This window comes from Thermothielavioides terrestris, chromosome 2 (genome assembly GCF_000226115.1).
Source record: "Thermothielavioides terrestris NRRL 8126 chromosome 2, complete sequence".
Taxonomy (NCBI): Eukaryota; Fungi; Ascomycota; class Sordariomycetes; order Sordariales; family Chaetomiaceae; genus Thermothielavioides; species Thermothielavioides terrestris.
In genome coordinates, this window is record NC_016458.1 from 3,730,782 (window position 1) to 3,747,035 (window position 16,254).

The 16,254-nt window shown below is 57.6% G+C and overlaps 5 protein-coding genes across 5 annotated transcripts; 4 read left to right on the plus strand and 1 right to left on the minus strand.

The window, feature by feature from the left end:
• Positions 1-200: 200 nt before the first annotated feature.
• Positions 201-1,583, plus strand: THITE_2127982 (uncharacterized protein; the record flags this gene model as incomplete). Its single annotated transcript, XM_003652123.1, has 5 exons — positions 201-285; positions 357-417; positions 560-958; positions 996-1,039; positions 1,180-1,583. 5 exons carry the CDS (start codon positions 201-203, stop codon positions 1,581-1,583), a joined length of 993 nt encoding a protein of 330 aa, XP_003652171.1.
• Positions 1,584-4,294: 2,711 nt separating this feature from the next.
• THITE_2127983 (uncharacterized protein) lies at positions 4,295-4,833 on the plus strand (the record flags this gene model as incomplete). Its single annotated transcript, XM_003652124.1, has 2 exons — positions 4,295-4,744; positions 4,789-4,833. 2 exons carry the CDS (start codon positions 4,295-4,297, stop codon positions 4,831-4,833), a joined length of 495 nt encoding a protein of 164 aa, XP_003652172.1.
• A 295-nt stretch (positions 4,834-5,128) lies between these two features.
• THITE_2087309 (uncharacterized protein) lies at positions 5,129-5,665 on the plus strand (the record flags this gene model as incomplete). Its single annotated transcript, XM_003652125.1, has 1 exon — positions 5,129-5,665. The coding sequence occupies one exon, from the start codon at positions 5,129-5,131 to the stop codon at positions 5,663-5,665; it is 537 nt and encodes a 178-aa protein (XP_003652173.1).
• A 528-nt stretch (positions 5,666-6,193) lies between these two features.
• On the minus strand, positions 6,194-9,499 carry THITE_36500 (uncharacterized protein; the record flags this gene model as incomplete). Its single annotated transcript, XM_003652126.1, has 1 exon — positions 6,194-9,499. One exon carries the CDS (start codon positions 9,497-9,499, stop codon positions 6,194-6,196), a length of 3,306 nt encoding a protein of 1,101 aa, XP_003652174.1.
• A 1,520-nt stretch (positions 9,500-11,019) lies between these two features.
• THITE_55782 (uncharacterized protein) lies at positions 11,020-13,496 on the plus strand. Its single transcript, XM_003652127.1, has 2 exons — positions 11,020-11,466; positions 11,531-13,496. The coding sequence occupies exons 1-2, from the start codon at positions 11,038-11,040 to the stop codon at positions 13,025-13,027; spliced, it is 1,926 nt and encodes a 641-aa protein (XP_003652175.1). The 5' UTR covers positions 11,020-11,037; the 3' UTR covers positions 13,028-13,496.
• Positions 13,497-16,254: the final 2,758 nt, after the last annotated feature.

The window sequence follows — 16,254 nt, forward strand, 5'->3', positions numbered from 1 at the left end:
TGGCCGGCTCGACAAAAACAAGGATGCAAAGAATGGTCGTCGGACGACGGACGGACGACGGGGAAGTGTCTGTCAAGACGAATCTCGCCGAAGGGAAGAGAAGGCCTATAACAAAGGGGCGTCAACCGCGGCCGTCGGGGCTCAGCGGTTTCTTGCTTGGCGCTTCCTTGCAGAGTTTGGAGTGGGTGGTCCGAAGAACGATGGCCTCAGGAGCGAAAGATGCCGAGGAAGGGGGAGAAACGCGAAACACGGGCGACGAAGGACTCGGGGAACCAGAGGTTTGTCGTGAGCCAGGCTCTGGAGGGATGATGAGAAATGCATGGTCCGTTCAACGCTGCTGCCTGCTTGTGTAACAGGGGACCCCGGCAAGTTGCGGGTCCCAGGCTGGCGCAGCGAGACGCCGCCGACCTTCCATTGGTCAGATGTGAATCCTTCCACTTGCTGCAGCACAGCTCCAATGGCACGCTCTTGATAGCGCTTGTTGGCTGGAAACTCTCGGCGCGGGTTTTTCGGCATGCTGCTGTTAAAGGGTCACCCATTCGCTCTTGCTTGCCCATAGTTGCAACAGGTTCCCGGCTAGCAGGCTCCATGTCATGATACCGTCTGTTCCAAACAGCTCTGGCCTTCTGAGCAACACTGGGGGGCGCCGGGACGCGTTCGAATGGAAAGGCAGACAGATTTCGAACCTCAAGTGCGGTGACGACGTGACAAATGGCTCGAAGAGCCGCGCGGGAATATTACGAACTGTCGTGAAAGTGCAAAGAGCGGTCGCCGTGTACACGTCAACCGTCCGACGCACCCATCAGTGCCACAATTCCCAAGAGCTTGCGGCGAGGACCTTGTGCTCGCATAAGCGGACATCAACTTCTGATGAGGACAATCAAGGGCGTCAGGCCAACGGACGAAGCCCCACCACCGTCTCACCCAATCTTCCCGCTAACTACACCACACTACTGTGGTATGTACTGTACAGCCACACTCTCTTCTATGGTCAGGGGTGACTGCGCCTTTGCTTTGGATGGCTCGGATCCGGATCTCAGTGATGCGGGAATCTGCACACAATCCAGCGCTTCTTCCTCAGATTCACGGCATTTGAGGAATACAATGAGATGGTCCCATCCCATAAACATATTACAACTGCTCGGGCTTGAAATCAATCAATCGAATCGTCGACTTCAGAGCTTTCATCATGTGTCCCGTCTCATCCGCGGACCCGCCAGGCCAACCCCAAGCCCCAACAAGCTGAGGTCCGTGGATCAGCAGAGAGCGGCGCCCAACGGCTCAGCCACTGGCCGTTTGCGGCAAACGGCGAGCTGCAAGAGAGGCAGGACCAAGCCCTCCCGTCCCACCGCAATGCGGCCTGTCCAATCTCAGGCGATTGCGGCGCCACAAGAGCGGCGGCCGTGGCGGGCACAAAGGACAACATCTGCCAAGACGTCCTGCAGTGTGGCCCGGAAATGCGACAGACCAGCCGGTCGGGTGCTGGGAAGAATTGCTTGCAGCAACAACCTGAAGCAGCTCTGATGCCACCCCCAACAGAACTCCTTGTGGGAGGGAACAGGCACAACAGGCGCCGACGGTGAGAGCAGCTGGCTCCTCGTCCATGATTTTGATCATTCTCCGTTTCGGCATCCAGACGGTGAGGACGGCGTGTCTGCATTTGTCCTGCAGAGCAACAAATAGGCCCGCAGTCCTGAAAGACGACGCCGGCCTCCCAACAGAGCAACGCGGGCTCGAGACTGGCCGAAACCCAGCGCCCCAGCGCCCCTGTCCTGCAGGCGCCCACATTCGGCTTTGTCGGGCTGGTCCGCTGTTCCAGCGAAGCAGTCATGGCCTGCGGCCGCACTCCGCGAAATCTCCCAAAGCAGCTATGCCCCCGCCATCTCGTGCGTCAAGCCAAGAGACAGCACCACTCAGCCCTACGGGGCATCCTGCCCTTGCCCTCCCCGCCTCCGCGAATGGGACGACAGAGAAATCGGGAGCCTCAAGCTAAGGACAAGTGCGGGTATGCTTGGGTGGGAAGCAACGCAACACGACGCGCACAAGTGCGCGGCCAGCGTTCCATCAGCAGCTGATTCCGTTTCCCCTCCCCCTCCCACCGGCCCTCCACCGGCTTCTGATTCATCAGGCATCCGAATTCTTGAACTGCCGCGACGTTGATCTTGCCGACTCCGCATTCACGGCAGGCAGTAGTCGCTCATAATACCTTCCAATGCCGTCTATCCGACGCCGTCTTGACAAACACACCAAGTGCGGACGTGGAGTTATTGGCATTAGCACGCGAAGTCGGTGCCTACCTCACCTTCCTGTGTAGTCCTGGGAACCAAGTGCCACGTGAAAAGAAGGGGGCAGGAGGCAACACAATTTTCTAGTCTCTCGTTTCTTGGGTGTTTCCTTGGCAAGGACTCGTCGTCCCCAATTGCATCACAAGGCAACAGAAGAAGGCATGCGAGGTGCATGTCCAGAAGATGGTCGAAGAATATTCCTTTGTCAGGTGACAACTGTCTACAGACAACCCCCTGGAAACTGTCCCGAACATACGATCCAAGCCGTGAGCAAACATCAGCGACATTGCCCACCATGAGCCACCTGTCCCATTCCCATCCCCTCCATGCATGAGTAGGTACCTTATCTATCTGCCCATTACCTACCTGTGGATACGTATTCTTTGTACTGCTCAAGCCATCCATCCATTCACGGGCTGATTATTAGGCGTGACGGTCGACGGACTTCTCCTTACCGTCGGTATCCCTCAAGAAGGCGTCCTTACCAAATCAGCGCAGGAGATGGCCTGTGAGCCACAGGTGCGGTAGCTTGTACATCAAGAGACCTCCCCGGCATCCGAGAGCTTCGAGAGCGGCGACACCGCATCCGGGTTCCCAGTCGGCGTCTCGCCTGGCGGGATGGGTGAGACCACTGCCCGGCAATCTGACCGAGGGCTTTGCACCTCTCTCCTGTCTCTGGTACTCGGCGAGCTGTCGAACTGAGTTTCAAGGCGTAGGTTTCTAGGGTTTTTTCTGCCCTTTGGGAAAGACGGCGGCGCCGTGGCCCTTGTGTCGTGCGTATAGCGCGGCGCTTGTCGCTGCCAGTGTAGCGGAGGCATTTCTTGGTGGTAAAGCTGCTGGCCCTGCCACGCCGGGGCCGTCCTCACTCGACTATCAGGGGCTGAGAAACTCGGGCCCTGTGTGTGAGCAGGCTGGCTGTAAATTTCCGAGACGGGCTGCGAGGATCTGCTCTCGCCAGCCGCTTTGCCCCCGCAAAAGAGACCCGAGAGGAAGTCGAGAAAACGGTTACGCTGTCGATTGGTGGTAAGGCACTTGTTCTCGTCCTGCATGGGACAATACGGGTAGTTCGATGAGGGCCCTGCCTCGCTGTGAAGTGTGCTTGAGTGCGTCATCCAAGGTGGCTCAGTGGACTTCTACGACTGTGACAATCTTGGCTGGAGGTGGAGTGTGTCTGCTTCCTAGTTTCCTCGGTCTCGCGCTCCAATCGAATTCGGTGTGTGCTGTTTATTCAACGTGTATGATTGCATTTTGATGTGTGATCCTCGCGCTGCTCGGTTGAAGAATACCGGTATCTTATTGCCCTGTTGGACAAAGACGCCGCAGAGTCGGGTGATTGATGCCAGCTTTGGAATGGAAATCATTGTCCGGCACGGAGGCTAAGATCTCTGCCAACCACACAGAATGCCTTGTCCAAGAGGGGGTAATACTTGCAATAACTGTAGTTTTGGTGAAGGCTCGCCTTGCTGCAGCCCACGAAGCCGTACGCAGAGCAAGAAGCAGAACTCAGATTCTCCTTGGATCTGAACTCCTGGAACCAACCTGACAGCTCGGCAAGGGAAACGAGGACGGACTCAGGGCACATTTGCTGTGACTCGTGGTCAGACTAAGGACGATATGGGACATTGTGTCTTTGTTGAACTATTCCAACTCTCATTGTCTGCCGCGCCTTCAAAGAGACAGCGCTTCACAAGGCCTTGTATTAAACGGATGTTGTCTGCAGTTGGATCCGTCGCACCTATTCCAACGCCTTCTTGCAACCCAGTTGGTGGCAGTTTGTCTCGGCGGACTCGAAGTCTGGCGAAGCGTTGGGCCGGCCCGTCTCATTGTGGGCGTCGTCTGGGACTCGCCTCCTCCTTGACGAGGGTCTCTACCCGCACCAACAATCGTACAGTTTGGAAGAAGGTAAGAGCCGACACGATATGATGGTTCTAGTCTCTAGCTTCTTGCAGCGCTGGGCGACTGGCAAGAACGCTGCTTCTCCCATAGAGGTACGCCGGTCCGACGCCGCAATGTTCACGAACGGACGAAGACAGCTGGAGTGCCCTGAAGCTCACTTTCGCCAGGAAACGCTGGCTTATCTCAACGGCGACAGCACCGTTCTCAACAAGCTCCCGGCTGTGAAAGCCAGCGCGCTACGCAAGGCCCTAGACTCGAAGACCCAGGTAGTACGCCCCAAGTGCAGCAAGTCCAGCCCGCCATGGCGAGCAGAGAAGCAGGCTGGGCGGGCACGCCCAAGCCATGGAATCACAGCAGACCAAGGCGCGAAAGGCACGACAACGCCGACACTACCGCTTGTGGACGACAAGCCTGCCTTCGCTGAGATGGTGCAACGCGAGCTGCCTTTCATCAGCATCCACTCGACCCCACGCCCCAGGAGTGTTCATGAGGTGTCCGTAGACGACCGTTCCCGTCACCCTAGCATCAGCGGAATCGGAACCTCGAGTACTCAGCTGGCACCGGTACATGACGGACCAAGGAGCTGTCCGCTACCTAGCCTAACCAGTTCCTCCGTATGGAAGCCACACGGCGCTCCGTGTTCCCGTCCTGAGGGACCGGCTGCGAACGAGCAGCACGCCGACGGCGTCAGCAACACAAAATGGTCAGCAGACTCCGCTGAGACTTCACCAGCGTCGTCACCGACAACACCCCGTCTCGAACAGGCTACCCTCGCGATTCGCTCCACCGCAAACCTCGTAGATATCCCTCCCCGCCGCCACAGCCACAAACCTTCAGGCACCACAGCTTGCCTACCCCCTCCTACCCTATTTCCATCCTTCCCACCTCAGAGAACCCAAAACAAGTTCAAAATCCCTCCACTGTCTCCAATCCACTACACCAGCCCCATGGCAACTCACCTCCTATCCACCCTCACCGATATCCTCAACCTCCCCATCCCCACCACCACCATCACCACCACCACCACTCCCTCTCCCCCCTCGGTCCCCCCCAACTCCCGTCCCCGTATCTGTCCCCTCTCTCCTCCAGCAACCTCGCCCCCAACCTCGCCCTCACCGGCACAAATCCTGGTCCACCTCCTACTCCACCAGCCGTCCCTCCGCCGCGGCCTGCCAGCGCGGCACCCGCGCCTGGCGGCGCAGCTCGCCCGGCTCGACTGGCGCGGGGTCGAGGCCGAGCTGCCGGCGCGGTCGTTCGCGCGGCGGTGCGTGGAGATGTGGCTGCGGTCCGGGCTGGGGCTGTTTGAGCGGTGGGAGTGGCGCTGGGAGGCGGAGGGGGGGGAACGGGGGAAATGGGGGTATGGGTTTCTAGGGGAGGAGGAGGAGGAGGGAGAGGAGGAGGGGGAGGCGGAGGGGTTGGCGGAGCCGCGGAGGGCGGGGAGGAATGAGGGAGAGGGATGTGTGATTGGAAGGGGAAGGGAGTGAAGCGCAGGAGAACGTAAGGGGGGAGGTGAGGCTGACTGGTGAGGGAGATGAGGGGGTAACTCGGGAGGAGGGGGGAAGGGGAGAAGTGAAGCCGGAGACTCGACGAAGGTTGTTTGTATACTGTCCTATTGTAGGTTGGACCGAGGAGCAACGAGCGACGGATGGATGCATGGATGGGTTGGGTTATAAAGGCTGGGACCCGGTGGGTGGGCAACAATCCCTGACACTACCAGAGGACGTCAAATGACTAGGTAGCACAGCAAAGACGGTGCTTGAGTTCGGGAATAAGAGCATTAGATAGGGGGAAACAAGGCTGGACTGGCATCCGGCTCGCCTCCAAACTTGCGACCGCAATTCAAATTTTTTTAGAAGCAAACCCGAGCAATATCCACGCAGTTGTAATCCGTATACAAGGATACCGAGCCGCGTACCGATCACGAGACATTTGTTTGGGTATCTATCATTTGTTGCCCGGTGCAGCATCCAGATGAGGTAGCCAGCAAGACGCACCCACAAGCAAAAAAGGCATCATTCATCGTCATCGCTATCTTCGAGCACAAGCCGCCTCCTCTTCGCCAGCGGCTTGCGCGGCGACGGTCTCGGCAACTCATTATCCGTGTCGTCGTCCTGAAAGTATGTGGTTCGCGACCTAGGAGGCACCGTGGCCTTCTTCTTCGCCGACGTGCCTTGAGCAGCCAGCTCGGTCAGATCGGGCATATCATCGTCTGTATCCTGTGTTGGGCCAAACTCCATCGGCTGATAGAACGGTTCTTCCTCCGCGGCGGCCCGTCCTTTGCGCTGGTGCCTCGGGGTGAGAGCAGACGAGCGCGGAGTGCTAGGGCCGCTCGATCTTTGCCGGTTGCTGGACGTGAAGACGTCGTCTTCGACGATGAAGTCTGCGAGGTCAGCCCCGCTGTCGGAGCCATCGGTTTCTTCCAGGTCGCTCGTCCGGGTACAGTCATCACCAAAGTCCTGTATATGATCGCCGACCTGCCTAAGTCCTGCTTGGCCCCTTCTTGTGCGTGGCCGACCGCGGCCGCCACCGCGATTTGCTCGTGGCACCGTCTCCGCACCTGTTGAATCATCCGCCTCTTGTTCTTCATCGTCCTCTGCCACCTCGCAGTCGCTGAAGACATCCGGTGCCACCTTGCGTTTTTTGTTGGTTTTGCTACGTCCAGTTCTTTCGGCTGTCGGGGACCTCCCTCGCCCTTGCCGCTCCTGCACTGTTCCCCCAACCACTTCGTCTGCAAACGGCGGGACCGGGAGTTGCTCCCATGATGATTTGTCTTCCGCACGATACGGAGGGGTGTATGGTTCCAGGGCATCTTGGTATTTTCCCAGAGCCTTGAACAGTCTCACACATCTCTTGGTGTACTCTCCATGACGCAAGTTGACAGTGCGGCGAAGAACCCTCTGCGCAGCCGCATGTGCGCCGAAATTGAGGTCATCAAAGCCGAGCTCTTGCACTTGGCTGAAGGCAGACTTCGGGAGGCTTTTGTATAACCGCTCGAAGCGGTCTGTTTGCGACTTGCTCAGCACGACCGTCCCCAGCTCGGGCACCTCGGCCAGGAAGTCGGTCTCCGCCGGCTGGCGATAGGTGTGGGCAGCCTGTCCAGCCGGCCGCCCGAAGGACGAGGCCGTCACGAAGCCCGTTTCCACGCCGTCGGGCATATTGAACTTCTTCTTGGCCGGCTTCTTCCTCAGCCCAGCCGGCGTCTTCTTGGGCTCCGGCAGAGACGGGTCCTGGGAGTTCTCGATGGGAATGTCGACATGGCGCTTGTCGACCTCGGGCCTGATGTCGCGTGGGATAATTCTCGTTGAGAGGTCATGGCGGAAGGAAAAGCTGTCGCCATCGCAGATGAGCTGCTGCATCTTTTGATAATTGTCCTTCGCGTCCATGAACTTCTCCTCCTCCTTGCCTTTCATGAGGAGCAGCACAATATTTCCGGCCCGCTTTCTGCCCGTTCGGCCCATCCGCTGCAGCATGCGTATCGGCGAGGCCGAGGCGTCATAACATACAATTAGGTCGACCTGGCCGATGTCGAGGCCCTCCTCGCCGATAGAGGTAGCGACGAGGACGTTGAAGGCGCCGCTCTTGAACTTCTCAATAGTTTCGATCTGCTGCTTTTGCTTCATGCCTCCGCTTCTCTTCGAGTCGGCCTGCCCAACGAACACGGTCGCGCTGATGAGCGGCTGGGTGTTCAGGAGGCGGACGATTTCCTCGGCGCTGTCGCGGTACTCGCTAAAGACGATCGCCCTCGTGTTAGAGCCGTCGCCCGCGTCGGCGAAGTGGTTGACGAGCGTCTCGCAGAGATATGTCAACTTGGGGTGCCCGTTGAACCCCTGCACCTTCATCCAGCGTTCGATCAGGGACATCATCTTCTGAAAATTTTCGTCGGCAAGAAGCTGCCGCTTGAGTTTCGACCCCTGGCCTGGTTTACCTTCCTCGGTAGCCCGGAATTCGGCGAGACTGTTGTAGAACGGCCTGATGCCGTGGAAGTTAAGCAGCTTTATGGAGTGGGCCAGGCTCTGCAGGATGCTAAACACGGCCATCATCATGAACTTCGTCCCCTGGTTCACGTGCCTGCCAGGCCCGGCTAGCCAATCCTGCCTTGACTTGAGCAGGCCGTATGTTGTCAAACTCATGGGATCTTTGCCGTAGTAGATGTTTTGAGAGCTCAGCTTGTCCACCAGGGGCTTCAGCGCCTTCGAGAACAGGTTCCGAATCTCGTCCATTTCGTCGGAGGGGTCGAAAGTCACCGTGTCTATGTTCCGCGAATGGACATACTGGCGGATGTCGATGGACTCCTCTGTCCTGATCTCGACGTGAGAGATGCCGAGGTTGTCGATGATATCCTGCACGCCCTCGACCGTTGACCCCGGAGTGGCCGTGAGCGCAAGGACCCGGAAGCTCTTTGAGAAGCGGCGGATGAACTCGACGACCTTGACGTAGGCGTAGTCCCCCGTTGCGCGGTGGGCCTCGTCGATAACCAGGAGCACGATGGACTTCGGATCGGCGTAGCCCTTGGAAAGGTCGTTCATCAGGGTCTGCGGGGTCATGAAGAACAACCGCTTCGTGCCCCACTCTTCTTCCCGCAAGCCCGGAGGCGTCTCTCCCGTGAGCAGCGTTGCCTGGGAGCGCGGGATGCCGGCGACGTTGAGACAGGCTTGGACTTGCTGGGAAGCCAGGGGCTTGGTGGGGGCCACGAAGACGATCTTGGCGCGCTTAGTCCAGCGGTAATAGTTGAGCATGACGGTGGCGGCGATGAAGGTCTTGCCCAGGCCGGTGGGCAGGGCGACCAGGGTGTTGTTGAAGAGGGCATTCTTGACGATGCTAAACTGGTAGTCCCGAATGGGCCCGAGATTCAGAGGATAGACCCAGGTCGACAGCTCACGCTGGTCGAGCTCGTGGTGCGTGGGAGGCTCAGGGGGAAGGTCGACGCGAAACGGGCGCCTGGGAGCGGTTTGTGATGCCGCCTCAGGGTGCTCTCGTACTGTACCGCCCCACAGAGTCGTCTGGCGGAAACTCTGGGGCGGGGCGGCCGGTCGCCGTGGGTGTGAGCGTGGTGGGCGGACGGACCTGTCGGGAGAGCTGTCAAACGCGTCGGACGGCAGGTCTTCGAAGGGCGGTTCCGAGGAGGCATTCCTTCCTGCGGTCCGGGTTCCGCTGAGCGGTCGTGCACTTGGGACGGTGCTGGGTTGAAGCGGGGGCACGGCAGCTGGGGGAAGGCTGGCCCCATGGCCGAACGAGGTCGGTGCGGCATCTGTCGCCTGGGTGAGGGCGAGAAGCAGGTCTTCAGCAGAAACATCGTCGAACTCGTCGTCGTCGTCCATTGTCGCTGCCGGAAGTGCCGGAAGTGTTCCCAGCCTGCAGCCTGCAGTCTGCAGTCGGGCAATCGGCAGTCGGCAGTGGCTCACAACGACATGCACCCCCCCAGGCTCAACGTCCTCTTCTCTTTCTTTCTTCAAGCACTCTGCAAGCACCAGTTATGGTGGGCTGATTTAGGGGTAGGCTCTGCAGGCTCATATATGTATGTGTTTCACACCGGGTGCAGATGCCCGGCACACCCGCTTGTTCGGATGGTCCTGGTAGGGAAGCTAGACGCGTTACGGAATACTTGCATCATTGAGAGACGCGTCGAGTCGCCAGGTCATGTGACCGCATACACTAAGAAAGGAGTGTACGGAATATGCTGTGGTTCCCTTTCTTCTCTAACATTATCCGCACAGTACCATTCCTGTAGGTGCCTGTACGGAATATTCCCTCTAGTTGGTAGGAGCCCAACAACTGTTTCACTTGCTCAATACCTAGATGCCACCTAATTGTCTCCTTGACTCCTTGACAATGACACTCCATGGTACTGTCTCGCTCTTTTTGCACAGTGTTTCGCGCGGAACTACAGGTCCGTATTCCGTACCACCGCCAAAGTCGCCCGTTCTGGGGTACTGTGTAGTCAGTGCTTCCCTTGTGAAGGGCTGATCAAAACGGAATTGTACCTCCAAACAGTCAGAACGAGGATCTGAGCCAGATCCGACCGTTCCGGGTTGGTGCAGGCCATCGTCCCGACAGAAGAGACATAGAGACGATCAAATATCACACTTCCAATCACATGAAAGCTCCCTCCAGCGACGCCAGCAGTGTGGATGATGATGGGACATCGGAGGCAGCCGCTTCACACGCATCAGGGTACGTGTACGGATGACACCCAAGGTAGGGAACTCGGTATTACAACGACGGGAAGCTTCAATGGCTCGCCGCATTTGTGACGGTTACCCGAGGGCAAACAAACAAGCAGAGGGTGCGTTAGCGCGGGTAGTTGCCTAACTGTCGCATTCTGGTGGATTTCAACCGGCTTCTTACAGTTTGGTTTGGTAGTGCTTGCTCGGCTCTTGATCGAGTTTAAAAACACTGAGTTCTCTAATGTCTTTCGGGAAGGCATTCCTGCATGACCGTTAGCAATGTCTCGGCGTTTCCGTGCAGCTCCTTTTTGACGCTCACTGCTTGGAAAAGGATGTCTGGTGAGGTAGGTTTCAGTATTCCGTACCGTGTCGTAAGTGAACTTTGCTACAGCGTCACTCACATGAAAGATGAGGAGCAGTGGGGCTGAGATCTCGATCCACCCCCCCCCACTTCCTTCCTTTCACGTTAGGTACGGTAATTATTCCGTACACAGCAGCAAACGCGTTCTTGCATTCCAGCCATTGCTTCCAAACCACCACATAAATTATCACACTCCACCCCGCGATCTTTCTGCTGATCTCGCACAAATTCAGCACACCCGCCACGCGCTGCTTCCTCGCATGCACAAGCTCCCAGTCGAGGTAGCTGCACCCAACTCCTCTCTCTCTGCGGATTACAGGTGACCAAGACGATGGCGCCTCCCACGGGTCCTAGGGGCGCCCGCGGAGCCAGGCCTGGCCCGCGGACCACACATGGTGCTGGTGTTGGCAAGCACCGTGCTACGCCAAGGACTGATCAGGATGGGGACATCTCGATGGGCAGCGCCATTCCAGCCACTCAATCAACCGGTCCGCCGGCTCGTTCGGCCCGCGGTAGCCGCGGCGCTCGCGGCGGCAGAGCGGCTCGTTCAACGGCGCGCCTAGCAGAGAACGTCAGGAACTACGTGTCCGACACCGACTCCTCTAGCCGCGCCTCGAAAGCACAGTTCAACAAAACAACACTCAAAATCCACGGCCTCAAGAACAGCAAGGCGGCGAGCAACCCCGACGGCGGCCTTCGCTCGCTCCTCGAATTCCTCGAACGCAAATCCTCCAAGGAGCGGCCCATCACCCTCGGCAGAGTACGTCATCGCCACAGTCCCTCCTCGTTGTCTTCGGCCGCCGATGCATGCTGATGCAGCCCAGGGAGTCATCCAAGGTGACTACGTCTTCGTCAAGGTTTCCAAGGACGACGCCCCGCACCTGTTGCGCCTCAACGGATACACATGGGCCGGGGCCGCACTAGCGATCGAAGAGACCAGCGACCCGGTGCCGGGACATGACAGGCCGTCCGCCAAAAACCCGGCCACCGCGGACACCGAACAGAAGCTGCTGGGAATCTTGGCCTCGCGGTATAATGCCGAACAAAAGTTGCTCGATCTGTCTGCCCTGGGTTCGGATCCGACCCTCATCAGCTTGGGCAGTTTTGCGTCTAGGTCTCTGGCCGAGAAGTCGTTCAAGGTACTGCTCTATCTTACAAGCAGCCAATACGACGATGCCGCCGCGAAAGAACAAGCCATCCAGGCCGTTTCTCTAGCCAACAACGCCATCCAAGACGTTGCCGAGGTCTTCACACTCGCCCACACCTTGCCTCGTCTTCGCCGTCTAGACCTGAGCGGTAACCAACTCGAAAATCTCTCGAAGCTCTCCAAATGGCGGCACGAATTTCGCCGCTTGGAGGAGCTCCACCTTGTTGGAAATCCGGTTGTCGCTCAATCGAATTCCCTATCTCAGATCGTCGATTGGTTTCCCTCGCTGCAGATCTTGAACGGCGAGCGGGTCAGGACGCCCAAAGAAGCGGCAGACGCCCTGGCAGCTTGGTTCCCCACGCCGCTTCCCCGGTTGCCTTCCAACCTCCGGGACGGCGAGAACAACATCGCGAGCACCTTCCTGCGCGGCTTCTTCTCTCTCTTCGACCACGACCGGGCTGCTCTCGCCGCGCAGTTTTACGATGCGGACTCGTGGTTCTCCGTTAGCGTCGACGCCGATCACAACCGCGACCCTATCTCGCAGTCGTACATCAAGTATTCCCGTAACATCGGGGAGCTGGGTGTCAGAAATCCCGGGACGCAGCAGAGGTTGTTTATGGGGGGACCCCTTATCTCGGAGCTATGGACTTTGCTGCCCGCGACGCGCCATGCGAGCCTGGACCAGCTTGACCAATGGAAAATCGACTGCCACACCTTCCCGGGACTGGCCGACCCTTCCGGACAGGGCTCAGCTATTGGCCTCATGATCAACATCGTCAGCCAGTCTGAGGAAGTCGATGTGCGCCAGCAGCTCGCTGGCATCCGCACTTTTTCCCGGACCTTTGTCCTCGGTCCGAGCAAGCCCGGCGCTCCGCACCCCTACCGGGTCGTCAGCGACCAGCTGACGCTGCGGGACTGGACCCCTCAAGCGCCGGCTCCCGCCGCCGCCCCAGCGCCCCCCGCCGCCCCCATCGCCGCCGTGCCGCCAGCTGCCCCGGACGAGATGACCCAGCTCGCCATGGTCCAGGAGCTGGCGGGAAAGACGGGCATGACAGCCGAGTACTCTCGGCTTTGTCTCTCGGGTGCCGCCAACTGGGACTTCAACCTAGCCCTCGCGTCCTTCCATGAGAAAAAGGCGCAGCTCCCGCCAGAAGCTTTTGCCTCTTCTGCGTAGTTTGCAGAGTGCTGGGAGATGGAGTGAGTGTCCCTGCTCATCTTTCGCGCTCCTGGCATCTGCTGACGAAGCTTTAGAGACGTACTCTAAGAGATCGGGATGGGAATGGAATGCGAAGTTGGGATTTATGGTAGCGTTTGCTTTGCTTCTGTTTCTTTCTTTTCTTGTCCTTTGACTTTCTGGGAAGGCTGGGCATGGAAAATATGAAAAGCATTTGACACTCGGGTTCATTTGTTCGGGGAGGGCTGCTCATCTGCGTTTATCTATGATCTGTGTCTCGTCGGTCGGGTGTTGCTCTGGGGCGGCCATGGGCAATGGGCGTTTGCCGTTTCGATCTATTTCCCATGAAGGCGTTGGCTGGGCATAGCGCGCGTTGTTTCTAGACTGGCAGGTTGCTCTTAGACGGACGGGGAGGCTCTCAGGCATGATACCCGGGTAAAAAAAACGTGGGACGCAAATTCAGCACCATACATTCAGTCCATACAATGCTCCCTGGGCGACCACCTCAGTGTCTGTCCCTCCTGGGCAAAGTGATTATGATAATCAGTGTACTTGGCCCAGATGAGGAGGAAGGACGTCAAATAACTCCATGTTGCTTTACATCCCCCACCTTCATGATTTGTAGGCTTTCCATCGAATGCTCCAGGGAAAGCGGCTAATATCTCATTTTCCAAGGGGGCGTCTGTCCTCACGGATATCCCGACGCAAGCAAAGAGAAGAACTTCTCATGAACTGATGACGCGCGCCCTTACGCCACGAAACAACACCGAGGAGCCTTAATTGTACCATTTTGAGCCCTGACCAGGGAGACACCTGTTGGCTTGTCTCTTCAGCACAGGCGCTGTCTACTGCCTAATTGATGTCGTGCCTTCGTACATGAACACTTAGGTGCACCTTGGATGTGGGAATCGATGGAGCTTCGAAATGACGGGCAGTTCCTTGCTCCCTGTCTCTGCGACAGCAGGATGGAGGAGGTAGCCGCCCTTCAAGGGGTCTTGCATTTTGATGGGGGTATCTACCCAGACTAAGGAGTAACTGACTCTGAATGGCTTCCGAGTTTCATGTACACTATATGTGCAACGGGGTACTCAACACCCTCTCTCAAGGAGGATGAGCCTCTGTCCAACAAAGCCATGAGCAAACGCGTCCGACCTTGAATGTCCGAGGGTCGGCACACAGCCGCTGTTCCACGATGATTCATTCTCGTCTCCCTGTCATGGCCCCTTGCCCGTTTCAGAACAAACACGATTTTCTTGGTTCTCGCGGGGGGTTGTTTGCTTTGCTGGACCAGGACTGGCATGGATCGCATGCTCATCCTGGTAACTAACTACATAGTAACCTCTAGGAAGGGTCTGTTTTTCTTTATTCCCGTGGGTTCTCTGTACGGACGCTGCGTACACATGAGTCGGTCTACGTACTGTCGTAGGCAACAAGCACTGGTCTGAGGACAAGTCGGGAGTACTGCTGTGAGGTTGGTCAAGCAAGTGCGCTTCGGACGGGGACCCAAACCTCTCGATCTCCGCCATCGTCATTGCGCTTCGAGTTGTGGGTTGTATGTGGTCTTGCCCGCTCGCAGCTTGGAAAAGTGGAAGCCATTGGCCAAGACTGGCACATGGTGAGCGAGAACATTACCTGATGCCCTCAGCTGGGTGGTGATGTACTGTGTAGGCTTGGGCGCTAAGTAATGTACTCTAAGTAAGGTAGCCGTGAAAGTCAAGTTTGGTCACAGGGAAGAGTGAGCGTCAGCCCCTGAAGGCAGACGGGCGTATCTTGCCTCGAGCATCAAACTTGCCACATCTCGACTAAGGCACCCCCAAGGGGCTTTAACCTGCCTGCCCAGGTATCACCAAGTGAGGTTGCGTGTTTAAAGAACGCTCACGCACTGCTGTCTGGTGACAAGCTGCTGTGGAGGTCGACACGGCGGCATGCGTGAGAGAGGAAAGATATGTACAAGGTGAGAAACGGTGTCGCTGTGATAGACCGAGCACCCAGTGACGTAACGGAAGCGAAGTTGATCAGCACGGTTTGCATGCCACAGGAGTGGGTTGGGTGTTCTGCCAAGTGCAATATCTGCATCGTAGTTGCGAGTAACTGCGTCCGATCAGGTTGCGCGAGCGATGGGACCAAAAACTCGTGTACGCCTCAAATCGACGCCGCCTGAGCCGCCGGTGCGAGAGGCGTCATCACTTGCTGCAACCATCCGAAGTCGTACACTATCCACTAAAGACTCGAGGGGCGAGGGGATGGCAGACAGTGCCGCCGGACCCTGTGCAAGACCTGCCTGTCTTGAAGGGGTCACCGTCGTGCCGCCGGGCGGTTCCCCATGCTGGGCCGCAACCAAGGTACCTAGTTATTGTGGCGATGTTAAGGTTGTGCGGGGCCTTCTTGCACCTGCTTTTCCTCCCTTCATTGTCGTGTCCGCATGTCGCAGCTTCCACGCGTCAAACCCGGCCTGGCCGCAGCTTCCGGCATGTCCATTACACAGAGTGCAGAGTCGGTGGTTGGTGTTTGACTCTGACATCATTGCTCGCCCGTGGAACAAAACATGCTACACAGGACACTGTCAGCGCAATTTCCCAAGCGAGCCCTCCGCTATGCCGGTGAATTTCTCGAAAAGTTTCCCGTTTCGCCCTTGCGCCGACGGTGGAGCAATCTCTTCGCGCTGGAGCGGCGGAGGCCGACCCCTTTAAAAACACTACACAGATTTTTTAGAAGCACTACACAGCCGGGGGTGGTCTGTGCGCCCCCCCCTCCAAAACATTCCACGCCAAGTTTTACTGCAGAGCAAGTTATATTGCCTACCTTGACCGCCTTCTACATTGAGCGCCAACGCGAGAGACAATGTCTCCATTTTGCACTTAGCTAGTCACGTGGCTTTTCTTATCGATAAGAAACTTCTCGTTGGTACCTCGGTAGGATGGAACTTCCATTGCACTCGCTTTTGCAAAAGTCCTCTCTTTTCGCCTTTGTAAAAGTCCTCTCTTTCAAGTGACGTGGCGATTGACCATTGGGATCTCTCAAGCTTTTTCTCCTGCGATTCCTGTGGTGACATGTCAGCCGGGGCGTGGGGTGACTGCTTATTGCAAGTTTTTTGGGGGGGGCGCACGGACTACCCCGGCTGTGTAGTGGTTCTAAAAAATCTGTGTAGTGTTTTTAAAAGGGTCGGGCGGAGGCGGGCGCGGCTTCCTTTCCCGGTTAAGTCTCCTCGCCATGACCAGGGTTATAGC

Excerpts from the sequence above, each read along its gene's own strand:
- THITE_55782 (XM_003652127.1), top strand. The coding sequence starts at position 11,038 with ATGGCGCCTCCCACGGGTCCTAGGGGCGCCCGCGGAGCCAGGCCTGGC. Across the intron at positions 11,467-11,530 it reads GGCCCATCACCCTCGGCAGA|GGAGTCATCCAAGGTGACTA; the intron begins GTACGTCATCGC and ends GATGCAGCCCAG.